Here is a 21,724-nt window from a genome sequence, read left to right as displayed (position 1 = left end):
CAGATAGCTTTATTAAATAAATAGCAATGGGTTCTGAAAATAGATTCGTCCGACCATGGCATTTGTAAAAGAGACAACAATAATAATAATAATAATTGTTATTATTATTATTATTGTTATATATGGTATGTGATTGATCATAATATTAACTGATTAACTTGACTTTATTATTTGCATTATGTAAATCTGAAAGAAGATTATTAAAATTATTACTCAGGCTAACGCCGCCCGGTATACCGGCACACAAATGGTGCGCACCTATATGACGTATGACGTTTTACGTTGCATAGCAATTAGCTATGCAAAGTCCCTGGTACTTCTGGCTTCGTAGAAATACTGAACTACAGCTGGACACCTAAGGGAAACATAATTTATGTCCAGATATTTTAGATTAGAGTCTGTCCTCTTCAAGTGAAGCTTGAATCTTTGGTGAGTTTCCGCGTCTGTTGTCTGCTGACCGTCACACCTTTATTTACTCTATTCATTGCTAGTGAGGACGTTGTGCTTCTTGTCTGAACTGAGGTAATTTTCTCTGGTTTCACATGCAAAGTGATTATGATGTGAAGCTCTGGACAAATCTAAAACTTATTTGTGTGTTTGAGAATCTCGTTCGAGTTCCTATATCATTTCTATGATATAGGAAAGTCAGAAAGTCAACTTTTGCAGAAAGTCAACTTTTAAAAATACCGGTTGTATAATCTAGATCCTAATTAAATCAATAAGCTGTATTTCATTTCGTTGAATTATTTCTCTTTTTCAGACTTGAATTAATCATTGTGTTGCTCAACACGTTACCTGTTTGCTCAGTCAGCAGAAAGAATGCACCTGGACCGACCGAGATTCGGAGGAGTGGCTCCATTCACCCTTTGACCTCTTTAAACACATTCAGTCACAAAACTTAACTGGGATTTCTTGTTATCGACCAACACACAGTAGTGGAAATTTGTGAAGAAGAAAAGACACTGAATGGCTTTCTAAATATTTATTTTACAAATCCAAAAGGGAGGGACTTGGATTTTTGTTCAGGTTCCTGATTTGATGCTTTGCAGACGCATTTTTAGCTGCAGGTCTCCTGAGTTACACTTCCACCAACTTTGTGTATCTACTAACAAAATTATTGCTCTTATTTTGCTAAACAGCTCATGCTCAGTCAGATCATTTGGATTTTATCTGTGAAACCAAGACGATTTTATTTGTTTACCCCTAACATTCATACAAAGAGTTTATCAAAGTGCTTTACTGGAAACCTAAAAAAAATCAGAATAGACACAAACTTAATCAGAAACAAGAAATAAAACCCAAAAAACATAATGCATACAAAGCAATTTAATTTATTTTCTTAAATTTTTACAATTTAAGAAAATAAAAAGGAAAGATATGGAATAAAGTTGCAATAAACAATGTTTTTAATCCTTTTTGACCTTTACGTCACGTTTTAAAGTTATTTCCTCATCAAAAACGTACCTGGAGTGTCTTAAATTTTTTCATGTTTGAGAAATCCTTTAATCTCCATGGCAACCATTCAGCTGTACAAAACGCCTGGGTGGACCTGGCTCCACCCTCGGGTCGCAGCTCCTCCTCTGAGCTGCAGTTTGCAAGCTTCTGAGCTTTTGCCTCACAGAGCATCCCTCCCCCACTCAGCTCCTTCAGACTAGCCAGCAGCAATTAGCAAACACCTGGTGGAAATGCTGAGCTCATTAAAGGTGCTGGTTAATAGAGGAGCCATGTGATGACTTTCTGAAGGTAGTTTCAGGAAGAGCAGGAGTTTTTAAAGGGACAGAGGCCCAATTTCAAGGCATTAAATTACAAAGTATAATTTCTTTAAGTCATATTAGACATAGAGTATTTTTTTAACAACTGAAGGTAACATAGTTACTTGATTGTGTTATAAATTGGCGCCATGTGCCTTTAAACCACATACCACTGCCCCTTTAAAAAGGTTGTGGGTAGAATATCAAGACTGCAGGAAGAAGAGTTTAATTGATTGGTGAAATTTAGCCATTTTCTTTCCATTTGTTATGTTGCTGTGCAGATTAACCCTCTTATTTTATTACATTTTTCTGCAAAGAAACTGATTGCAGGCCCTGATAGAGTGAAGTTCAGATGCTACAGTCACTGGAGGAATTATTAACCTGTCAACTGTGGCAAACAAGGCGCAAACATTGATTGATGCTTTGTCTTGGTATTTGATGTGCAGCAATGTTTGTGGAAGTAAGAACATGTGAATGCTTTACTCTTTGTGTCTCTGCAGAAATGAAGGCGCTGGCCTTGCAGCAGCGGAATGAGGCTTCAGGAAGTCAGACCTCCAACTATTGCCCTCGAAGTTTGGAGAATAAAATTTTATCCCAGGGGTCAACATTAACATCCGGGTCTCATCCTTCTTCCCTTCCGTCTCTTCAGCCAACCAGCCTGTCTTCCACCTCTTCTTCTCTGCTCTCCTCCTTTTCCTCCATCAGTTCTCCTCTCCTCAACACCCAGAACAAACTCCTCTCCTCCGGGTCTCAGAGTCGTACCTCTTCCTTCACCTCCACTGTCACCTCCAACGCTCTGGTTTCCTCATCACTGACTGGGCTTTCTCTGGTGAACCACTTCGCTGATCCTCCTTCATTCCTGAATCAAGATGGAGAAAAGAAAAATGATGCAAAAGAAGAAGAAGAGGAAATATCAGAAGAAATGCAGTCATCCTTTGAAGAAACAAGCGTGGTAGAGAAAAACTCTCTATTTCTTATTTAAAAATGCTAAAAGATTTATGTTTTAGTTCACTTACATTATTTATAATGTAAGGAGAAAAGGAGAAAAATACATATAATTTTAAAAAATTGTTTTCTTTCATTGTTCTTTTATTGTTCATATACATTTTCTTTAGTCGTAGGTAGAATTGCAGTGAATGATTTCACTGCAAAAATCACAAATCTTACCAGCTTTTTGGTTTATTTTCTAGTGCAAACATCTGAGTACACTTGAAATAAGACAAAACTAATTTATAAGTAACTTTTCAGCAAAAAATAGAAGTTGTTGAGTAAATAATTCCTTAATATTTATGGAAAACGTACTAGTAGTAGCAGATTATTTCACTTATAACATAGTAAAAATGTTTTGTTTTCAGTTTAAATAATCTGCCAGGGTAACTAGTACTTTTTCCTTTTTCTTTAAATAATATAATTTAATTAACCAATTTTTGAAGACATGGTAATCTTTGTGAAAACCTCTGCCTTTGTAGAAACTAATAAGAAAATATATTAATTCTGGCATTTATCAACTTGAACCAATTTCAATAATCCTAACAGACTTAAATAAGGAAAAATTAACCTGATTATAATCAGTAAAAAAAACTTGTTCTTTCTATGAAATGTCTGTAAATATTTTGCTTAAACTACAGAATAACTGAAAATGTGCACTGAAGCTGCTCTGACTGCTTGTCTTGATTTCTGTAATGTGACTGGACATCAGCTGGATGAAGACAACATGTCTTCTGAGGAGGAAAACGATGAAGAGGACGCTGAGATCGCCATGGAGACGCCAGTCATAGAAATGGACATGATCACCCAGAAACCTGATGACTCCGACGCCGTCAGACAGGAAGAGTTTCCAGAACTGGACGGAGGAAATAAAAGCACTTTAGAGAAGCTGAAAGATAAAAAGGTTTTATTTTTAATTACTGTAAGAACAAAAATTAAGTTGTCACCTTTGACCCCTGGGTGCTGATTCCTGTCTGTGTCGTTCAGTACCTCCTGCTGAACGCCGTCTGCTGCTCTCTGGTCAATAAGAGCAAATCTCCAGGCCAGCCGGACTGGAACTCGGAGGACAGCGTTTGGACCAAAATCACTGCACTGGCCAAGGACGTTTCTGATCGGGACCCGGAGTTCCTTCTTAAGGTCGGCCTTTGTACAGTTTGCTGAGTATATAACCCGTTAAAGGAGACCTATTATGGTTCTTTGAAGAGGTTAGGTCTGTGGGCGATACGAAATATGTTTAATACATTTTTTGCACAGAATCATTCTTGGATGATGGCATTTTGTCTGCTCAGTTTTGCCTATTTTGAGCTTTTCTAGGGCCTCTTGTCACTGTAAATTCAAATAAGCTGCCCAACTCAACTTTTACACTCACATGTGAAAATGGCTGCAAACAAATGCTCAATTATACAACCGTACACCTTTGGAAAGCAGAAGTGGAGCCTCCTGCACAACTAACAAAAATAAAACCTGCTGACCAAACATGCTGGAGCGCTGCCTGGGTTGCTAGGTAACTGTGCCAAACTGGCACCCACCAAGTGTTGAATGTGACTTGACACATTTTTGAAATGGCTCATTTTCCGTTACCAAAAAACATGAATTTATTTTCAAAAAACAGCAAAAAGTACTTGGGTTGTTTCTATAAGCAGTGGAAACCCAAATGGTAGTAAAACCTGCAAAATGTGAATTTTGCATAATAGGCTTCCTTTAACATCAAGGACTTCTATAAAATAATAACAAATACAAATAAGAAACGTAAAATAATAAAGCGACCGACCTAATTCATCAGACATTCAGTCCATTGATGAATGAATCTCACAATGATTGGAGTGGAGGTCACCTGATTATAGTTTAATAGAAATTTTCTTTATTGTCCCGTAAAACAGGAAAATTTATGTGTAATAGAAATGTAGGGATGGCCAATAAATAAATAAGAATATATATCCTGACAGACATGTGATCAATATCAATAGATAATACGTAATATCACTGAACTACGATCCGGAACCGCACTGCATTCTGGGGGATGTAGGCAGTTGAAAGGTTTTAGCCGCTCAACCTCTCACAGCGAGTTCAGCAAGTTAACTCACTCATTCTTTGGTTACCTAGCAACTCACTCATTCTTTGGTTACCTAGCAACAACCTGTTGAGTAACTGGCGCAGCAGCAGTTTAGGATTTTACTAATTTGCCTCATATCTCCTTAAAAATAATTGGAAAGGTGTTTTAAAAGTTTAAATTCCTTATGCTGGTTTTCTTTAAAGAACAAACATTTGAAATCATTTGCTTGTAAGCAGAAGCGTTATTTAAAATGACTTGGCTTTTCTCTTTCATTTCTTTTTAATTAGATGAACAAAAACACCGGTGCCGGTGTAAGGACTTAAGGATTTATGATGCATGTCATCATATCAATCTGTGTGTTTGCTCTTCGTTTCCCGTCCAGGTTGCTGTTTACACCAGGCAAGAATTAAACATCAGGATCACCACAAACTTTTTATTGGCTCTGGCCGCCAATCTGGACCCCACCAAGCCGCACGTCCGCAGATATTTCTGCGCTGCCGTGCAGCTGCCCTCCGATTGGCTGGAAATAGTCAGAATCTACTCTACAGTAAGTCTGAGTCAGCACCAGTTTCTCCATCCAGCCTCCATTTCTCCATTTCTATCTAAACAAACTGATTACCCTCTTCCAGTGCTTCAGCCAGTGCCTTCCGACGTGTCTGAAGAAGGCGATGGTCGACAAGTTCAAGCAGTTCAGCGAGTACCAGCTGGCCAAATACAACACGCGCAAACACCGCTGCAAACACAGCCGGAAGAAACCAAAAGGAAAGGTAGACAACTTACTTTAATAAAGCAAAAGGTACCAGGTTTTTACTTGGTGAAAACTGTATGTTATGACAGATGTAGTGTGTGCTGCTGGTTAAAAACCTGTCCAAAATCCTTTTGATTTCTACACTAAAGGTGACCTATTATGCTTCCTTGAACAGGTTAGGATAGATCTATGGGCGTTACAAAACATATTTATTGCATTTTTTTTTACACAAAATCATTCTTAGATAATTAGATTTCAGGCTGGTCAGTCCTGCCTATTTTGAGCTGTTTTAGGGACTCTGTCACTTTAAATCCAAATAAGCTACTGCTGGCCACGCCCCACGAATTCCGCTGGGGTTGCTAGGTAATGGGCTGGGCTGGGGTTGCTAGGTAACGGGCTGGGCTGGGATTGCTAGGTAATGGGTTGGGCTGGGGTTGCTAGGTAACGGGCTGGGCTGGGGTTGCTAGGTGGCACATTGCCTGTCTTGACTTAACAACCAGGAGGTTTTTGAAACGGCTCACTTTCCAAATACCAAAAAACTTTAACTTATTGTTTTTGTTTGTTGTTTTTTTCAAAGTTCTGTTTTTTAGAAGCAGTTCAGAACTAAAATGTGCAAAAATGTTAATTTTTCATAATAGGTCCGTTTTCGTGGAGTCGACTTGTTTCTGTAACTCATCACTGGACTGATTTAGCTCCCTGTTTTCAGTATTTTGTCTGATTTTATTTTCAGAAACCATCTAAATCAGACCTCGTACAATGGGCCAAATTTCTCAAATCTGATCCGGAAATTCTGAAGAACTTTGTAAGTTACTACTTTGTTTACTTTTTACTTTAACTGCAGCAAGTCATAGATGGAAAATAAAATGTCTGCAGTCTGATTATTATTAATTGCTGCAGTTCAAACACTAACAGGCGTTTTTTTAATTTTTGTCCAGTTCCAGTTGGAGGGCAGCAGAGAGGTGGTGGACAAAAAACAGAGCGAGTTCAGCATAAAGAAGCTGATCAAGAAGCTTCACATTAAAGAACCTGCTGAATTTGTTATGGCAATCCTGGGAAAAAAGTAAGACACACATCCTGATGGTGGAGCCTGACATCCAGAGACTGTTGCATTGTTCAGTTGATTAATTTTTGACTCATTCATCTACTCATTCAGGAGTTAGTTAGTTGATTTACTGCATTATTGTTAAGTTGGATTTCAATAACCAGATTGTTTCTATTATGTCTAGAAAAGTAAAACCCTGGAGCTGAAACCAAGTGTACTTTATATTTATAGACTTTGTTTGGTATGAATTTGTATTAAACTTAGGCTATAGTTATTTTGCATTTAGCTTTGTGGCAATTATTTTAGAAAGTTTTTCCCAGTCCAAACCCAACTTAACTGTTAAAACAACTCAATAAACCAAAACCTAAACAGTTGCGATTGGTGATATTTTTTATTTATTTGCCCCTTTTTAAGGCAAAATGTTTAAAATAGTTTTTGAGGTTAGCAGAAAACCGTCTTAAAGTCTCTGTCTGACTTTCTGCAGGTACCCCAGCGATGCGAAGGCGTTCACCCGCAGTGGAATAAAAGGCGTGTGGGAGCCGGACAGAGCCGGGCAGCGCATGAAGCTCAAAGAGCCGCAGACGTGGGAACGACTGGTCAGTCTGGAGGGCAACAAGGCCGCCACCTGGCAGAAGCTCATAGGTCTGAAAGTAAAACTCAAACTCATCCATCGTTGGTGTCAACTAGTTTATCATAAATGGGGAACAAAAGATGAACCACATTGTTTGTTCCAGGGCTGGGAAATTAATTCGTTTTATTGATTAGTCAACTTTTTTTTGGCTTTTGAGGATTTAAAATTTGGAAAATCCAGAATTTTTTTTAAGGGGGGTTTTTATAGTTCATGGTGATGTCAGCAAGCCCAGTGGCATATTTTTTTTTTTTAATTGGGAACAAAATGTATCAATAGTTCTCAATGAGCTAGGTGTTTCATCACATCCCAGTGGTGGCCATCTTGTTTGACAATTGTATTTTACAGTTTCTGTTTATTTAGACTTTGACTTTAGTTCAACCCTACAGTGTGATATTACCGCCAGGCTTCCTTATTTTTTTTTTAAATAACAAAAATAAAGTTGTACGACAATAACCAAAATAATGCAAAAATAAGGTCGTAATATTTCCAGAATAAAGTTGTAATATTAGGAGAATAAAGTAGTAACTCCAATATGGAAAATAGCAGAATATGAACACAAACTGAGCTGGTTAAGTTTTTGTTTGTCGTGTTCTAGTTCTCATAAAAATTACAACTTTATTCTCATAATATTATGACTTTACCCTAGTAATTAAAAAACAAAAACCCTAATATTTAATCACCTGAACTCAGAGTCCAAGTAACTAGAAGCTGCTAAACACAATTGAAAAGCAAGATGGCCGCCATGGGCGCATTGACATCCCTTTTGAACTATGGAAACTATAAGGAATGCATTGTGGGGGTAAAAAAACATTTTTCAAAAGTTAAATCTCGAAAATCCAAAAATACGATTTGATAAAATCTAATTTATCGCTCAGCCCTGGAAGAAAGCCTTAAAAGTTGGTGATAAATGTTCGTTTCTCCTGTTCAGACAGCGGATCTCTGCCGTTCATGGCCATGTTGAGGAACCTGAGGAACATGATCACTAAAGGAATCAGTGAGGCTCATCACAAAAAGATCCTGCGCAGGCTGACCAATCAGGTGCGACACGTTGTGATGAGCCACAGATCGGTTGAATTTAAAACATGTCTCTGATGTTGATGTTTGGATGTTTTCACAGAAAGCAGTAATTCAGAGCCGCCAGTTTCCTTTCCGATTCCTCGCTGCTTACAAAGTTATCTTGGAGCTTCGTACTTTAGGTAAGACGCATCATAAATATGAAGGACTTCAGCTTACTGAATGCAGAAAAGGTTGTTAAATATAACCTGCAAAGCCACTAGTTTATTGTGGCGTTTAGTTTTTTATAATTTCCTCATGAATTTGGTTTAGATACAGAACATATGCAACATTAAAGGTTGAAAAGATTTTTTTTTTAAAAACCCTCTTCCTCCTTTTAGTCTCTGCGTCCCAGAAAGCGATCCCACCTGCCAAAGAAATCCTGTTGAACATCCTGAAGAAAGTTCCCAAGAGTCCGCGCAGCCGGCATGATTGGCAGAAGTGTAAGAAAGGGAGGATAAAACTGACGCTTGGCGTGCCGTTCATCTATCGACTGTACAAGAACAAGAAGGCCCAGCTTCTGAAAGCCAAGTAAGATTAGATGATAACTGTAAAAATTTGACATTAATGATGCTAGTGATGAAATGATTAATGATTAATTGTAACTATTCTGATTAATTGTGATTAATTGGATTTAGTGTGATTAGCTGATTATTGCAAAAATCTTAACTAATTTAGTAATCGATTAATTGCTAATTGGAGAATACAGACTCAACTCAAGTCCTCACTAAAGGTAATTTAATGAAAGTACAACACACTCTGAGCAGTAATTAAGCCAAAGCCGTTATAAAAAACAAACATTTTGCTTTCTACATAGTAATAAAAAATCATTTGTAAATATTTTCTACCCAGAATTTCCAAGTAGCAAAGTTTTTGCTCCACTTGGTCCAAATTCTTTCAAAATAAAAATCTAAATTTGATGTTTGAAGTATTTCTGCAGATACATCTTTTGCTACAAATAATACAGCGTACACATTTGCTGTTATTGCATTTTAGGCAATAAAATGTTTATTTCCTTCTTTAATAAAGGAATGGAACTGTTTTAATGTATTGTTAATACTGCATAAAGGACAAATCTGCAGAATATGCCAGTTTTTAATCAAATCAATTATTAGAATAATCAGTTACTACAATAACTATTAGATCCAGTCCTAAATCTGCATTTTAAATATTACATTTGTGTCAAAAATGAACATTAAAACCGATATAGTTGAAACAGCATAATCTTTTGACTTGTGTTTTAAAGTCAGAGGCTTTACAGCATCGACCTGTTGGACCGCTACCGCAAAGCTCTGGAGACGGCCATCCAGATCTCCTGCAACTACAACGTGCCTCCGCTACCCGGCAACACCGTCCTCTTCGTCGTCGCCCATTCGTGGAACGACGAGTCCTGGAGCAGGAAGCAGGACTTCTGCATCCCACCGGACCCGGAGGAACTGGACAAAGCAGAGGAAGAAGAAGAAAAGGAAGAAGAAGAAGAAAAGAAAGAAGAAGGAGAAAAAGAAGAAGATGGCAGGAAGAAGCGTGGGAGAAAAGAGGAAGAGCACGACCCTCTCACTCCGACTGTGAGTGACTTTTGGTTTTGCAGTAACCTGATTTGGGATGGAAATTTCTAAGAATTTATCAATACCGATTCCATTATCGATTTTGCTTATCGATTCTATTTTCAATTCTCATCAAATTAGGAAACAAACTCTTTAATTCAAAATATGCACCATAATGTATTCCATTAAAACACATGTAGAACTTGGTAAACAATAAGAAGTCCTCTGTAAAATGAACATTTTAACATGAAATGAAACTTAATAAATGAGCCTCGTCTGAAAATATATTCCAATTTATTGAATCTGACTGTAAATGTTATTGTGAGATGGAAATTATTCATTCAGTATGGAGTTAACATTAGTACAATAAGTTTCACGCACACAGCAGGAAACTCTGCACTCGAAGCTCCGCCCCCTTGAGCCACCACTGTTGCTAAGCAACTTATCAAACACTCTACTTTCGTTCAAATCGATTGCAGGCTATGTGGTCAACTATTTGAGGATGTTGGAGGTATTTCCTCTTTTTATTGTGATTAAAGTGCTAAGCATGTTGCAACCGGACCTTTTATCGTCTTTTTTTGTGAAATATAAACATATTTTGAAGTGCTTCCGCCGCGACGCCATCTTGGATATTTTCTAAAGTGAAATACGGAGCGTGTACGATACATCGTCACCAAATACGTCAGACGTTACGATGTTACCAACAAGCCGAATCGCTTTAAGGAAGCAGCTTAACGATTCAAAGTAACTGAATGACTGATAATCGGTTCTGTGGTGGAGAAAAGCTCCCAGTAAGGTTCTGTTTGTGTTCATGAACTACTGCAGATGATGGAGGTGTCGGCTCTGCTCGCTCTGATGATCAAGAACAGATCAGAAAACTGCCGGCTCTTCAGGACCTGTAACAGCTGCTACAACGAAGTGGAGCTGCGATCTGACGTCCTGCTGGAAAACGCCCGGAGTTTGGCCAAAGAAATGAAGGTCAGGACGTTTGGTGCTTCTGTGCATCATGAAATCTGAGGTGCAGCATTAAGAAAAACTCTGACATGGAGAGAAGATTCCAGTTAGCGAATTGGAGAATCGTATTAACAGTGATTAATCACTTTTTGAAATAATCAACTGCTCTAGTATTAGATTAGTTAATGTGAGTATACACAGTGAGAACGAACAACATAATTAGAGCAGTGATTAAGCCAAAACTACAAAATATATAAATTTTTTATTTAAGATATATAAAGTATATATATATATATATATGTAAACACATTCTACGCAGAACGTCTCATGGAGCAGAGTTGTAGCTTCACCTAGTTCAAATTCTGGACATAAATTCTCTTATTAAGCACCTTTTTTAAATCCAAATATTAATAGTTTAATCCAAAAATGTTTCAAAAGATGAGCCCTACACTGTATTGATGCTAAATCAAGCAGAAATGGCTGATTTTTTTTTTTAACTGCAGGTGCATCCTTTGCTAATGATCAAGTGTACATTGAAGGAACTCTATATTATTGCAATAAAATGTTTAAAAGGAATTCAATTATTTATTTGCATCTTCCTATGTATTTCTAATATGGTGTAAATATTTTTATTCAATGAATCAATTAATTGTCAGAATAATTGATAAAATAATCGATTACTAAAACATTTACTAGTTATTTGCTTGCATAAAAGACCAGAGTTTAAAACTTTTCCTGTAATGACATGGAATAAAAAAGCTGTCCTGTGATTAAAAATGGTAATTATGAAACAATTGTTGCAGAAGAAATAACTGTAAATTATAATCAAATAAAGAAATGCTTTTATTGCATTTTAGGCAATAGAAGGTCTTATTTATAAAAGGAGCTGAATTATTAGTTTTTTGTATTTCTAATGTGTTATAAAAGTGGCTTTAGTACATAAATAAAAAGTCTGCCAATTATTTTTAACCAGTTAATCAATTAATGGTCTGAATAATCAATTGCTAAAATAATTGTTAGTTCCAGTCCTCCAGATAATTGAAAACTGAAGATACTTTTATACCAACAGTCATTAAATCCAGAAGTTTGGTGCCAGATAATCCATCGATTGCACAGACGTCTTGTTGCGCTGTTAGAGGTAACGATGTTGTATGGACTCTTCTTTCGCAGGAATCGACCGATCATCACGGAGACATGGATTGTAGCTTTTTCTACGAGCTGTTCACCAAGAAAAACAAGGTATGTGCTATTCAAGGTCAAGAACAGAAGAAAATAACACAGTATACAAAAAATAGTACAGATATTAAAGTTCTAAAAGGAGCCAAATGTTTTTATACAGATTGTTTGATGATTTATATTACAGTTAAAATGTTTTTGGTCATGATTTAAAGGGGACCTATTATGCAAAATTCACATTTTACACATTTTTATATTTACATTTGGGTTTCTACTGCTTCTAGAAACAAACAACAAAAAAACACGCAGCTCTATTGGACAGTAGGTTAATGTCAAAAATGAGCTGTTTTAAAAACCACCAGAATGTAAAGTCACAAATCAGCAGGCGCTGCCTCGTTACCTAGCAACCTAGCTTAGGTTACACGTTACCTAGCAACCTAAGCACATTTGGTCAGCTGGTTTTATCCATGTATCTGGCTGCTGGAAAAAGACACGTGTTTTGTTGTTGACTTACTCTCCAGAAACAACTTGTGCTTTTCAAAGATTTATGGATGCGCCTCTGTCTGCAGCCATTTTCACATGCAAGTGTAAACATTGAGTTTTAGGGGGCGTGGCCTGTGGCAGCTTATTTGGATTTAGTGACAAGATGCCCTAAAACAGCTCATTCTGAAAATATGCAGAACTGGGCAGACTGAAATCTCATTATATAAGGACGATTTTCTGCAAATTATACAATAAAAATGTATTATATAACCCATAGACCTGTCCTAACCTGTTCAAGGAACATATTTAATCACCTTTAATGAAACCAACAGAAACCAATAGCTTTTCTGAAATACTTATACATGCAAAAATGTCATTAAAAGTCACAGCTCCTGTTTACTTTGATGCCAGTTTACCTGCAGTTCTCTCCTAATGCAGCAATCTGGCATAAATTATACAGCAGCTTCAGGTCTGACTGTATGTTTGCAGCCAGGATTTCAGTCTGAATAATGTCAGAGCTAAATTCTCCATCTTCTCAGGTGGATAACATCATCACAATCGCACACAATTGGCTGGATAATGAACTTGTTTGGGCTATCAAGAACTATAAAACCAAGAACAAAAAAGCTCTCGGTGTCGATATCTTCATATCTGACAGGTATTTTTTTTCATGTGCCATTCTGCATTGATTTCCGTTTCTGAAGCTTTGTGGGTTCTGACTCATCCTGTTCTGTTCTGTGCAGCCATGTTGGACTCCCAGAGGAACCTCGTGACAGAAACCATGTGGTGCTGAAGGGCTTCAGTGAGCAAATCCTGAGGTAAAAATGGAGAGAAGTTTAGATCCAAAAGGAAATGAGGCAAATATGAAAACCTTGTTACACTCACTTTTACCAAAGACTGTATTCTGAAGTTTTTCATGACAACAAAACGTTTAATTTTATTCTCATCTCCGCTAATGAGCCAATTGGTTATTGTTAGCTTAGCACTTTTGCTAACTTTGAAAACATTAGCACTTAGCTTCCCTTTAAATTATTTTGCCAGATGCATTCTTAAGCACAAATTTACTTACCTGGCTTTTTTTGTAAACTTTCAATTGAATAAGGTTTGACAGATATGTGTTGAGGTTTTTGTTTTGACTGTTCAGATTTCTTCAAGTAGATGGACGTTTATGTTCACGCTCTTATTTTGAAGTAGAGGAACTGTCTATGCAGCAGTTCCTTTTCCTTTCCTAATCCTTTTTTTCTTTTTACCCCAATATATTTATTTCAAACAAGAAACATACAGAAACTATTTAAAACACTGTATGTATAGAACAATATGTAAACATAAATACAATATCTGAGGGCATTATAGAACATGTAATGCCCTCGTTGAAGCGAAAATATTAGATGCGCTTCAGTGTAACTAATATTTATGATTAGTTCTTTTGGGTTAACACTATTAAACAGTTGAAGGTTGCTAACCAAAGTAAACGTTCTTTAAATTACCAGATTTGTGGCAGAGCGAGGATCTTCCAGGCTGCTGGATCACGTCGAGCATTTAGACAAACTGTACAACATCCCACCACCAGTTGGAGCCAAAGAACCACAGACTTCAAACATTGTTTCAGTGCCAGCCGCCCCGAAGCTCAGGTAAAGTTTCTCAACTGATTCAGCGGTTAAAGTTGATGTTTACTTGATATTTAAACGTTCCTGCTGCTCCTAGATGGAGAGGAGTTCGGGTGTTCATCTCCTCCACCTTCAGAGACATGCACGCCGAACGGGACGTACTGGTGCGCTGCGTCTTCCCCGAGCTCCGCCGCCGCGCCGCCGCCCACTGTCTCCACCTGCAGGAGGTGGAGCTTCGCTGGGGCGTGACGGAGGAGGAGTCGGAGCGGGCCGCGGCGCTGTGTCTGTCGGAGGTGTGCCACAGCCAGATGCTGGTGGCGATCCTGGGGGAGAGGTACGGCCAGGTTCCTCCCAGACCCGTCCTTCCAGACCTGCCGCAGTACAGCTGGGTACGGCCTGTCATACCAACGCTTTTTATAGACACGTTGCATGTTATTGATTACATCCGGAGGGCAAAAAGACAAGATTTTTACTTGCCGTCCGTAGCCGTGCTGCTGCACTTGAACAATCCAAGTAAATGAATTAAACCTGGAGAAGTTGGTTTTAGTAATTTAGTGCAGTGCGCCACAGAAAAAGGAAATCAACGCAGAGACACCGTTGAAGAATGACGCAGAACCACTCGTGTTCTTTTTTTCTCGCTCTTTGTGTCGGCTACACTAACACACAGACCTGTTGCCGTAGCAACTGACTGACAACAGCTCCACTAACGTATCAGGATTCACCACCAAAAAACACGGAAACATTTCCCGCACAAAGAGCAGAACATTCAGTTTTATTTTTTCAGGCTTGACGTTTATTTTGCGATTATTAAGTGATTGTCTGAACACAGCGGTGGATGATTAGCTAATTTAGACATGTGCTCTACTAACGATCTGTCAGAGTTGGCATGTGGGTCAACTTTACATTTTATGGTTCATATGTGGGTCACCTTTTCTTTTTAACTGAACTGAAACACTACAAATTCTGCAGCACATCTACATGTTAAGGTTGTCAAAGTCAAGCTAGCATAAAGCTCCCTCGCTATTTCTTAATTAAAACTATTTCCTGACCTTGTTATTCAGTTGTCATAGTGTTGGCAAGTAGTAGAAAAGCACTGCTTCTCTTTTTATACATCTGGTGTAGTCAGCGTCAGCTAGCAGCTCTTGCGTACATGACATCACGTTGCAACGTGTCTATAGTTTGAATTTTCATCTAAAGCAGGTAAATAACGATATTTTTAAAATGCAGTTGGCTTCTGCTCCAGCCGGTCTCTCCATCACAGAGATGGAGATCCGTCAGTTCCAGGCTCTTTACCCCGGCGCCGCTCAGCAGCGGATGTTCTGCTACTTCAGAGATCCAAGCATCATCAAGTAAGCAGAAAACATCAGTCGTTCAGCCTTGTTTGTTTCACCTTTAACCGCTCTTTGATCCCGTTTTGCGTCCAGATCCGTTCCGGTGGCTTGGAGATCCGATTTTGCCGCCGAATCAAAAGACGCTGAGGAGAAACTTTCTTCTCTGAAGAGAAGACTCCTGGATGACGGAGTTAAAATCACTGAAAAGTGAGTCCAAACATGTAGACAGAGCTGACGTGAATTAAGTGAATGACATAAGACATTTTAATGAGAAGCATGTGAGAAAAACAAATCGAACCGAAACGTTTGTGTTAAACTGTTATTTTTATAGAAACTACAGACGATGTTAAAGAGCTGAATCATTTGATGTTGGACGAATTCCTGGTGACCATTTTATGTATAAATTGTTTTTTTTTTAGCTAAAAGTTTTATACATTCAAATAACACAAAGTTGTGTTAAAAATTTGAAGTATGTTTGTTTAGAAAACAGTTAATTTAAAACTTAAAAGACAAAAATCATCGCAACCATCAGCATAATGAGTGTTTGTTGTGGAAATGGTTAAGAAAGAGCTTTTCTAGCTCCATTTTAAACTCTTTTACTGTCTCATAGTTACTCGTGTATGTGGGGCGGCGTTGTGGAGGGGAAGCCATACGTGAAAAAGCTGGAGGACTTTGGGAAAGCTGTGCTGGAAGACCTCTGGTTGGCTGTTCAGAAGCTGTTTGTTGAGGTAAATAATTGATCAAATATCCACTTTCTGGTTTCCTTCAATGTACCTTTGAGCAAGGCATTCATCTGCCGATATTAGTGCATGACTGTCAATGTGGCTCTAGTGTGAGAGTGTAAGAAGTTCAGCCTATTTACTGTTTGTTTCACAGATTTTAATGTTGGTTATTGGAGCTTGGTCACCTTCAAGCTCTTTAAGCACAAATTCTTCTACACCCTTCCAGTTAGAAACTATGCAGTACAACATCTGACTTTCCCCAACACATAGCTCTAATTTTTAAACACGGTCTTCTCTACTTGCACACGCTTTCCATATTTAGGCATGTTCATGCCTTGCATTTAGAGGTTGCCATTTATCATATCGTTTATCATTTATTGTGAGAAATCTCTTTTCATGATAAGAACTTTGATTCTTATCATATTTCAGTTAATAATGTTAATTAAAGAACTAAACTGAGTGTTATTGGAAATTATATCTTTACCATATTCTCTACTATTTGTTCCAAAATATAATGAAATGCAGTGACTTTGTGCAGTTTAGTGATATAAATCACACTAATTTAAGTAAGTACACTATAAAAACACAAAATCTTACCAAGTATTTTGTCTTGTTTCTACTGCAAATGTCTTAGAACACTTAAAATAAGACAAATCTGACTTACAGGTAACTTTTCAACTTGTTTTAAGTCAATAATGTCTTAATACCGATGAAAAATTACCAGTTTCACTAGCAGATTATTTTACTTAAAGGAAGGCATTTTTCTCAGTATAAGTTTAAAAGTCTGCCAGTGGAACTAGTACTTTTTTAAAAATTATTTGAAAGCTCCTATATTATGCCGAAAAGTTACTTTTAAGTTTGTTTTTGCCTTATTTCAAGTTTTTTGATATATTTGCACTAGAAACTAGACAGAAATACGACAGTATCTATTTTTTGCAGGAGGATGTGGAGGCAGAGACTGCTCTGGAGGTTTCAGAGCAGGAGGTCCACCAGGGGGCGCTGCAGAGGCAGTTCTTCGGCAGGACAAAGCTGCTGTCCAATGCTGTGGAGACGGTGGAGCGGGTCCAAAACAAGGGAGGAATGGTGGTGATAGAAGGAGGACCTGGAGAAGGGAAAACTGTCTTCATGGTAAATTTACATCCTCAGGTGGTTTGAATCCAGATTATGTTAAAAGGACCTGGGCAGAATTACAAACAGCTTATGAAGACATGGTGATGACGATAAAATATCAATATTTGTGGATCCATATAAGGTTTTCAAATTCTATTTGAGTGGCATTTTCTCTCCTGGATTTCCTGTCTGATTAAATAAAGTCCACTAGTTAGAGGCACAAAATAAAGAAAACCTTAAAGGTGACTAATTATGCTTCAACAGTTTATGAGCTGAACAGAACTTGTTCGTTACATTTTCTGCACGAAATCATTCTTGGATGATGAGAATTTAGTCTATTCAGTTCTACTTATTTTGAAATGAAAATGGCTGCAAACAGATGCACAATTATACAACCACACATCTTTGAAAAGCAGAAGTGGAGCCCCCTATGCAACCAACAAGAATGCAGCAAGAAGTTTCAACAACAAAATCAGCTGAACAAACATGCAGGAGCTCATCTTGGGTTGCTAGGTGACGGGCAAAACTCCGCTGGGGTTGCTAGGTAACGGCGCAGTGACCGTTCAGTATGACTCAACAATCAGGAGGTTTTTGAAAGGGCTTATTTTCCACACACAAAAAGCATTAACTTATTGTCAAACAAAAACAACCTCCAGGTGTTTTTTATTTATTTATTCACTTTATTTCTAAAAGCAGTTGAGACTCGAATGGAAGTACAAAAAATGTGCAAAATGTGAATTTTGCATAATAGGTCCCCTTTAAACTCACTATTGTTCTAAGTATTAGAAAAACAGCTGTATTATTTTATGTTTCTATTTTATTCTGTGATTGATCAACTTCTTAGACATTCAGCCCAAGTTGGAAGCCAAATAGATCACAAGGAAACATCTTTTTCAGTAAAATGATTTGTAAATGTGTCCTAGTTGTTTGTCTTTATCACTGTTAAACCAAATATTCCTGCATTTATTCCCTACTGTCAGGCTGCTCTGGCAGATTCCCTTCGAACTGGACTGAAATCCAAAACGAACTTCCACTGCGACGTCATCTCTTACTCCACAGCTGCCAGCCAGTCGGCGCGCTCCGTGGAAAACCTCCTTCGATGCCTTGCTCAGTGGCTCAGAAACAATAAACACACAGAGGAGGAATCACCTCTTCCTCACCTGTACAAGTAAGAAACTCCTACATGGAGAGTTTCTGCACCAGCAGTTCTCTCCAGCTGCTTTAACCTTTTAATTTTGGATACATTAGGGACTTGCTGTCGGAGTTTCACTCCACTCTGAGTGAAAGGAAGAAGAATAATAATAAACCTCTGGTGGTTCTGGTTGATGGAGTGGATCTGGTCCAGGATGGCAAAGGACAGTTTAGCTCTGACTGGATCCCACAGCTGCTTCCTCAGGTTGGTTACAAGAGAACAGGACAATAAATCAACAACAGTATATATCGCTATAGATACACGATCTATATCAATAAATAATACATCTGATAGAATATTCACTGAACTTCGGTTCAGAGCCGCACAGCATTCTGGGAGATTCAGGCTGAGGAAAGACTTTAACTCCTCAACCCAACTCTGCCAACTTAGTGAAGTTGGTAAAATAAACTGCTCACTCTTTGGTTACCTAGCAACTCACTCACTCTTTGGTTACCTAGCAACGACTTGTTCAGTAACCGGCGCAGTAGCAGTTTAAGGTTTCGTCACCGTGACTCATAACTGCTTAAAAATAAAAAGCAACTGTGTGGAGAGAAAACTGGATAAAACAGGAAAAGGTCGTCCCACCAGTTTGATTGTATTTCAAATTTTTGAAACAAAAACGAATGAATAATTATCGACACAGACTGATATGAAACACTTATATCGTGATACGTTTTTCCAGCATATTTTCGAGCTCTACAAGACGATTAAAACTGAGAGTAAGATTATTTAGTTGGAGATTAGATATATAAATATTTAGTTGTTTGTCTTCAGGGTGTCTGCTTGGTGCTGAGCGTCGCGTCCGGTTCACCTCTGCTGCAAACTTTAGCCAAGAAAAAAGGAGCCGAGCCGTTTCCTCTGGGGCAGCTCAGCATGCCGGATAAGAGGGAGATTGTTCAGAAGGAGCTGGATGTTTTTGGAAAGAAGCTCAGTGACTCTGCATTTAACAACCAGGTTCTGATTTTACATCCTCTGTCTCTTTCTGAATGTTACTGGAACTTGTTTTTACTGGAAAACTGTGCTATAAATTCAGCTCCAGACTTTAATAACAAAGAAAGGAGCTGTGAGTCCGCTCTACCTGCACCTGGCCTGTGAAGACCTGAAGAACTTTGCCTCCTTTGAAAAGGTATAGACTCATATTTAGGTTTATTTCGTAACCTGAGGAGTTGATGGGAGTGAGAGCATGCAGTGTTTTTGTGTTTCAGCTGAAGGAAACTCTGCAGGGTTTGCCTCAGTCTCTGAGTCTGCTGGTCCAGTCCAGCCTGGAGAGACTCTGCAACCAGTACAGAGACATACCTGGACTCCGTCTGAGCCTCGCAGCTCTCGCTGTCAGCAAAAACGGTAAAGTTCTGCAACATGTCATAATAAACAATAAATCAATTAATCACACAATAAATTAAAACAAGAGCAATAATTTACATTTGCATGCTTGTTTTTGTAGTTTGCTTAATCTTTAAAAAGATGCAGCCTTAAGGGTCACTGCAGGAGGTTGAAGTCTGACCTCCAGAGGTCACAGTTTTCCGATTCAGAACCATGACCTTTGACTTCAACGACCTGGCTATCACTCTTTCAGTTTCACAACCCACAACAATGTATTGTCTGTAAAGAATCCTGCAGCTGAAATTATGAGGCATCTACCTCAGAATTTGCACAAAAACTGAAATATTTCTTGTTTTTGTGCCATGAACATAATGTTCTATTCATAAATGATTTCACTACAGCGACATTTGACTGGGACCATTTCCAAACTTTCTCAGAAGTGTGAATCTTGACTTAGAGAAAGGATTCATTCTGGTCTGTTTGTGTTTTCCTCTTTATCTGCAGGTTTGAAGGAGAGAGACCTGTACTCTGTACTGAACACGTGTAGCAACCTGTCTTCACCGGACGGCCAGGTCTCATGGGAGGAGGTGCTGCAGCTCTCCAGGAAGCCCAAAGGGCGGGTTCCCATGGCAGTTTTCACCCGCATTGTGCAGAACTTACAAAGGTACAGCGCCATCTACAGCTCTTAATGAGTAAATAAGCTTTAAAATATAAACTTTAGTTACAGTAGAATAAAATTTACTGTGGAAAAGTTAGAAAAGTCCAACCCATCGATCTGCAACTTGCTGCTCCGGAGCCAAATGTGGCTTTTAGTGACTTTGACCAAAGAATTGCACAATATTTTAAAATATAAAGGTAAATGAAAATGTTTAGCAGTTTTCAAAGGCAACAAAGAATTACACTAATAGAGCAGGAAATATTCCCACATTATATAACATTATACAAGTGTCAAACTACATGCAGTTTTTTGTAATTAATATTTCATTGTGTTAAAAAGTCAAATGTTATATTGAAGGAAATGTGATAAATCTAAAAATTTATTCAAGTTAATTAAAAAATCTTAACAAATTTCCTATAGTAGGTATTATAAGAACAAAGTTATTCAGTTTTTGTGGCTCTAAGCAAATTTTGTTTCACTGGACTGAAGGTGTAATTTGTTCTTAGTGTAATTGTTTTTAATAAAAGAAAAAAAATTAATTAATTAATTTACATTAAAACTTAAAAAAAATAATTTTATTTTATTTTACAAGAAATGGTTCCTAATTTTTTAATGTAAATTTTTTATATGATCAGAACTTCTTGGATCTTTTAGTTAGAATTCCTTGACCTCCATTTGACCTGGTGTACAAATGCAATTTGACTGTTTAAAAAAAAAAAAAAGAAAGACTGAAAAAGATCAAATTGACATCAGATTAATTAGTTTTGATCTTTGTTGATCAGAGAAGCTTCCAGAACATTTCTGACCTAAATATCAGAGGATTAAACACTTTTTAAATTGAAATACTTAAGAGTGTCCTTTTCACATCTTGACCTTTTATTAAAATTATAATTTAAATGGTTTTTGTGATAAATCCTTTGCTAAATATTTACAGATTTAAATTGAGAAGGATGTATTGACATTTTGGCGCTGTAAGGTTGTGTTTTTCTCACTGTTTGGACCTTTTCCTGCAGCCTGACCGCTCCGTCTCATTGCCAATACACCTACAACCTTTTGGCTCTAAGCAACCCAGAGGTGAAAAGAGGCTTTGAGGGATTTTTCCTCCCAACAGAAACCGAAAGATACAGAGCTCACCTTGTTCTGGCCGGTAAACCAAACACCATCATTCCTTAAATAAGCATACCAGCTATTTTTTGTTATTTTTAATGGGCTCTAATGTTTCTGATTGAACAGGTTATCTGTGGGCGACGGCTGACCCTGAGGGAAACGACTCTTTCCTTCACTCTGAAGCCGATGCGCTCATGCATCTGCCATCAAGCTTGGTTTGTTCACTTTTAAACGCTACAACAAAACAATATATTT

At 37.9% G+C, this 21,724-nt stretch overlaps 1 protein-coding gene across 1 annotated transcript in view; it reads left to right on the top strand.

Moving 5' to 3' along the window:
• The first annotated feature begins 293 nt into the window (after window positions 1-293).
• The window catches only part of tep1 (telomerase associated protein 1), a 37,942-nt gene continuing 16,511 nt past the window's right edge, over window positions 294-21,724 (top strand). The window contains exons 1-31 of the mRNA XM_023335726.1: window positions 294-429; window positions 2,252-2,703; window positions 3,451-3,642; window positions 3,726-3,875; window positions 5,174-5,338; window positions 5,421-5,558; window positions 6,270-6,341; window positions 6,475-6,599; window positions 7,066-7,223; window positions 8,141-8,250; window positions 8,330-8,408; window positions 8,607-8,796; window positions 9,512-9,830; window positions 10,635-10,787; window positions 11,934-12,002; window positions 12,962-13,080; window positions 13,166-13,240; window positions 13,913-14,053; window positions 14,127-14,418; window positions 15,257-15,378; window positions 15,454-15,567; window positions 15,971-16,088; window positions 17,022-17,210; window positions 18,173-18,360; window positions 18,441-18,588; window positions 19,159-19,338; window positions 19,418-19,510; window positions 19,590-19,725; window positions 20,209-20,368; window positions 21,376-21,509; window positions 21,596-21,684. Coding sequence (XP_023191494.1) covers window positions 2,254-2,703; window positions 3,451-3,642; window positions 3,726-3,875; window positions 5,174-5,338; window positions 5,421-5,558; window positions 6,270-6,341; window positions 6,475-6,599; window positions 7,066-7,223; window positions 8,141-8,250; window positions 8,330-8,408; window positions 8,607-8,796; window positions 9,512-9,830; window positions 10,635-10,787; window positions 11,934-12,002; window positions 12,962-13,080; window positions 13,166-13,240; window positions 13,913-14,053; window positions 14,127-14,418; window positions 15,257-15,378; window positions 15,454-15,567; window positions 15,971-16,088; window positions 17,022-17,210; window positions 18,173-18,360; window positions 18,441-18,588; window positions 19,159-19,338; window positions 19,418-19,510; window positions 19,590-19,725; window positions 20,209-20,368; window positions 21,376-21,509; window positions 21,596-21,684 — 4,668 coding nt within the window. The 5' untranslated portion in view covers window positions 294-429; window positions 2,252-2,253. The remainder of the gene's footprint in view (window positions 430-2,251; window positions 2,704-3,450; window positions 3,643-3,725; window positions 3,876-5,173; window positions 5,339-5,420; window positions 5,559-6,269; window positions 6,342-6,474; window positions 6,600-7,065; window positions 7,224-8,140; window positions 8,251-8,329; window positions 8,409-8,606; window positions 8,797-9,511; window positions 9,831-10,634; window positions 10,788-11,933; window positions 12,003-12,961; window positions 13,081-13,165; window positions 13,241-13,912; window positions 14,054-14,126; window positions 14,419-15,256; window positions 15,379-15,453; window positions 15,568-15,970; window positions 16,089-17,021; window positions 17,211-18,172; window positions 18,361-18,440; window positions 18,589-19,158; window positions 19,339-19,417; window positions 19,511-19,589; window positions 19,726-20,208; window positions 20,369-21,375; window positions 21,510-21,595; window positions 21,685-21,724) is intronic.

Source organism: Xiphophorus maculatus, chromosome 6 (genome assembly GCF_002775205.1).
Source record: "Xiphophorus maculatus strain JP 163 A chromosome 6, X_maculatus-5.0-male, whole genome shotgun sequence".
NCBI lineage: Eukaryota > Metazoa > Chordata > Actinopteri > Cyprinodontiformes > Poeciliidae > Xiphophorus > Xiphophorus maculatus.
The sequence above is the reverse complement of the archived record's forward strand: the minus strand, read 5'-3'. Positions and strand labels throughout refer to the sequence as shown.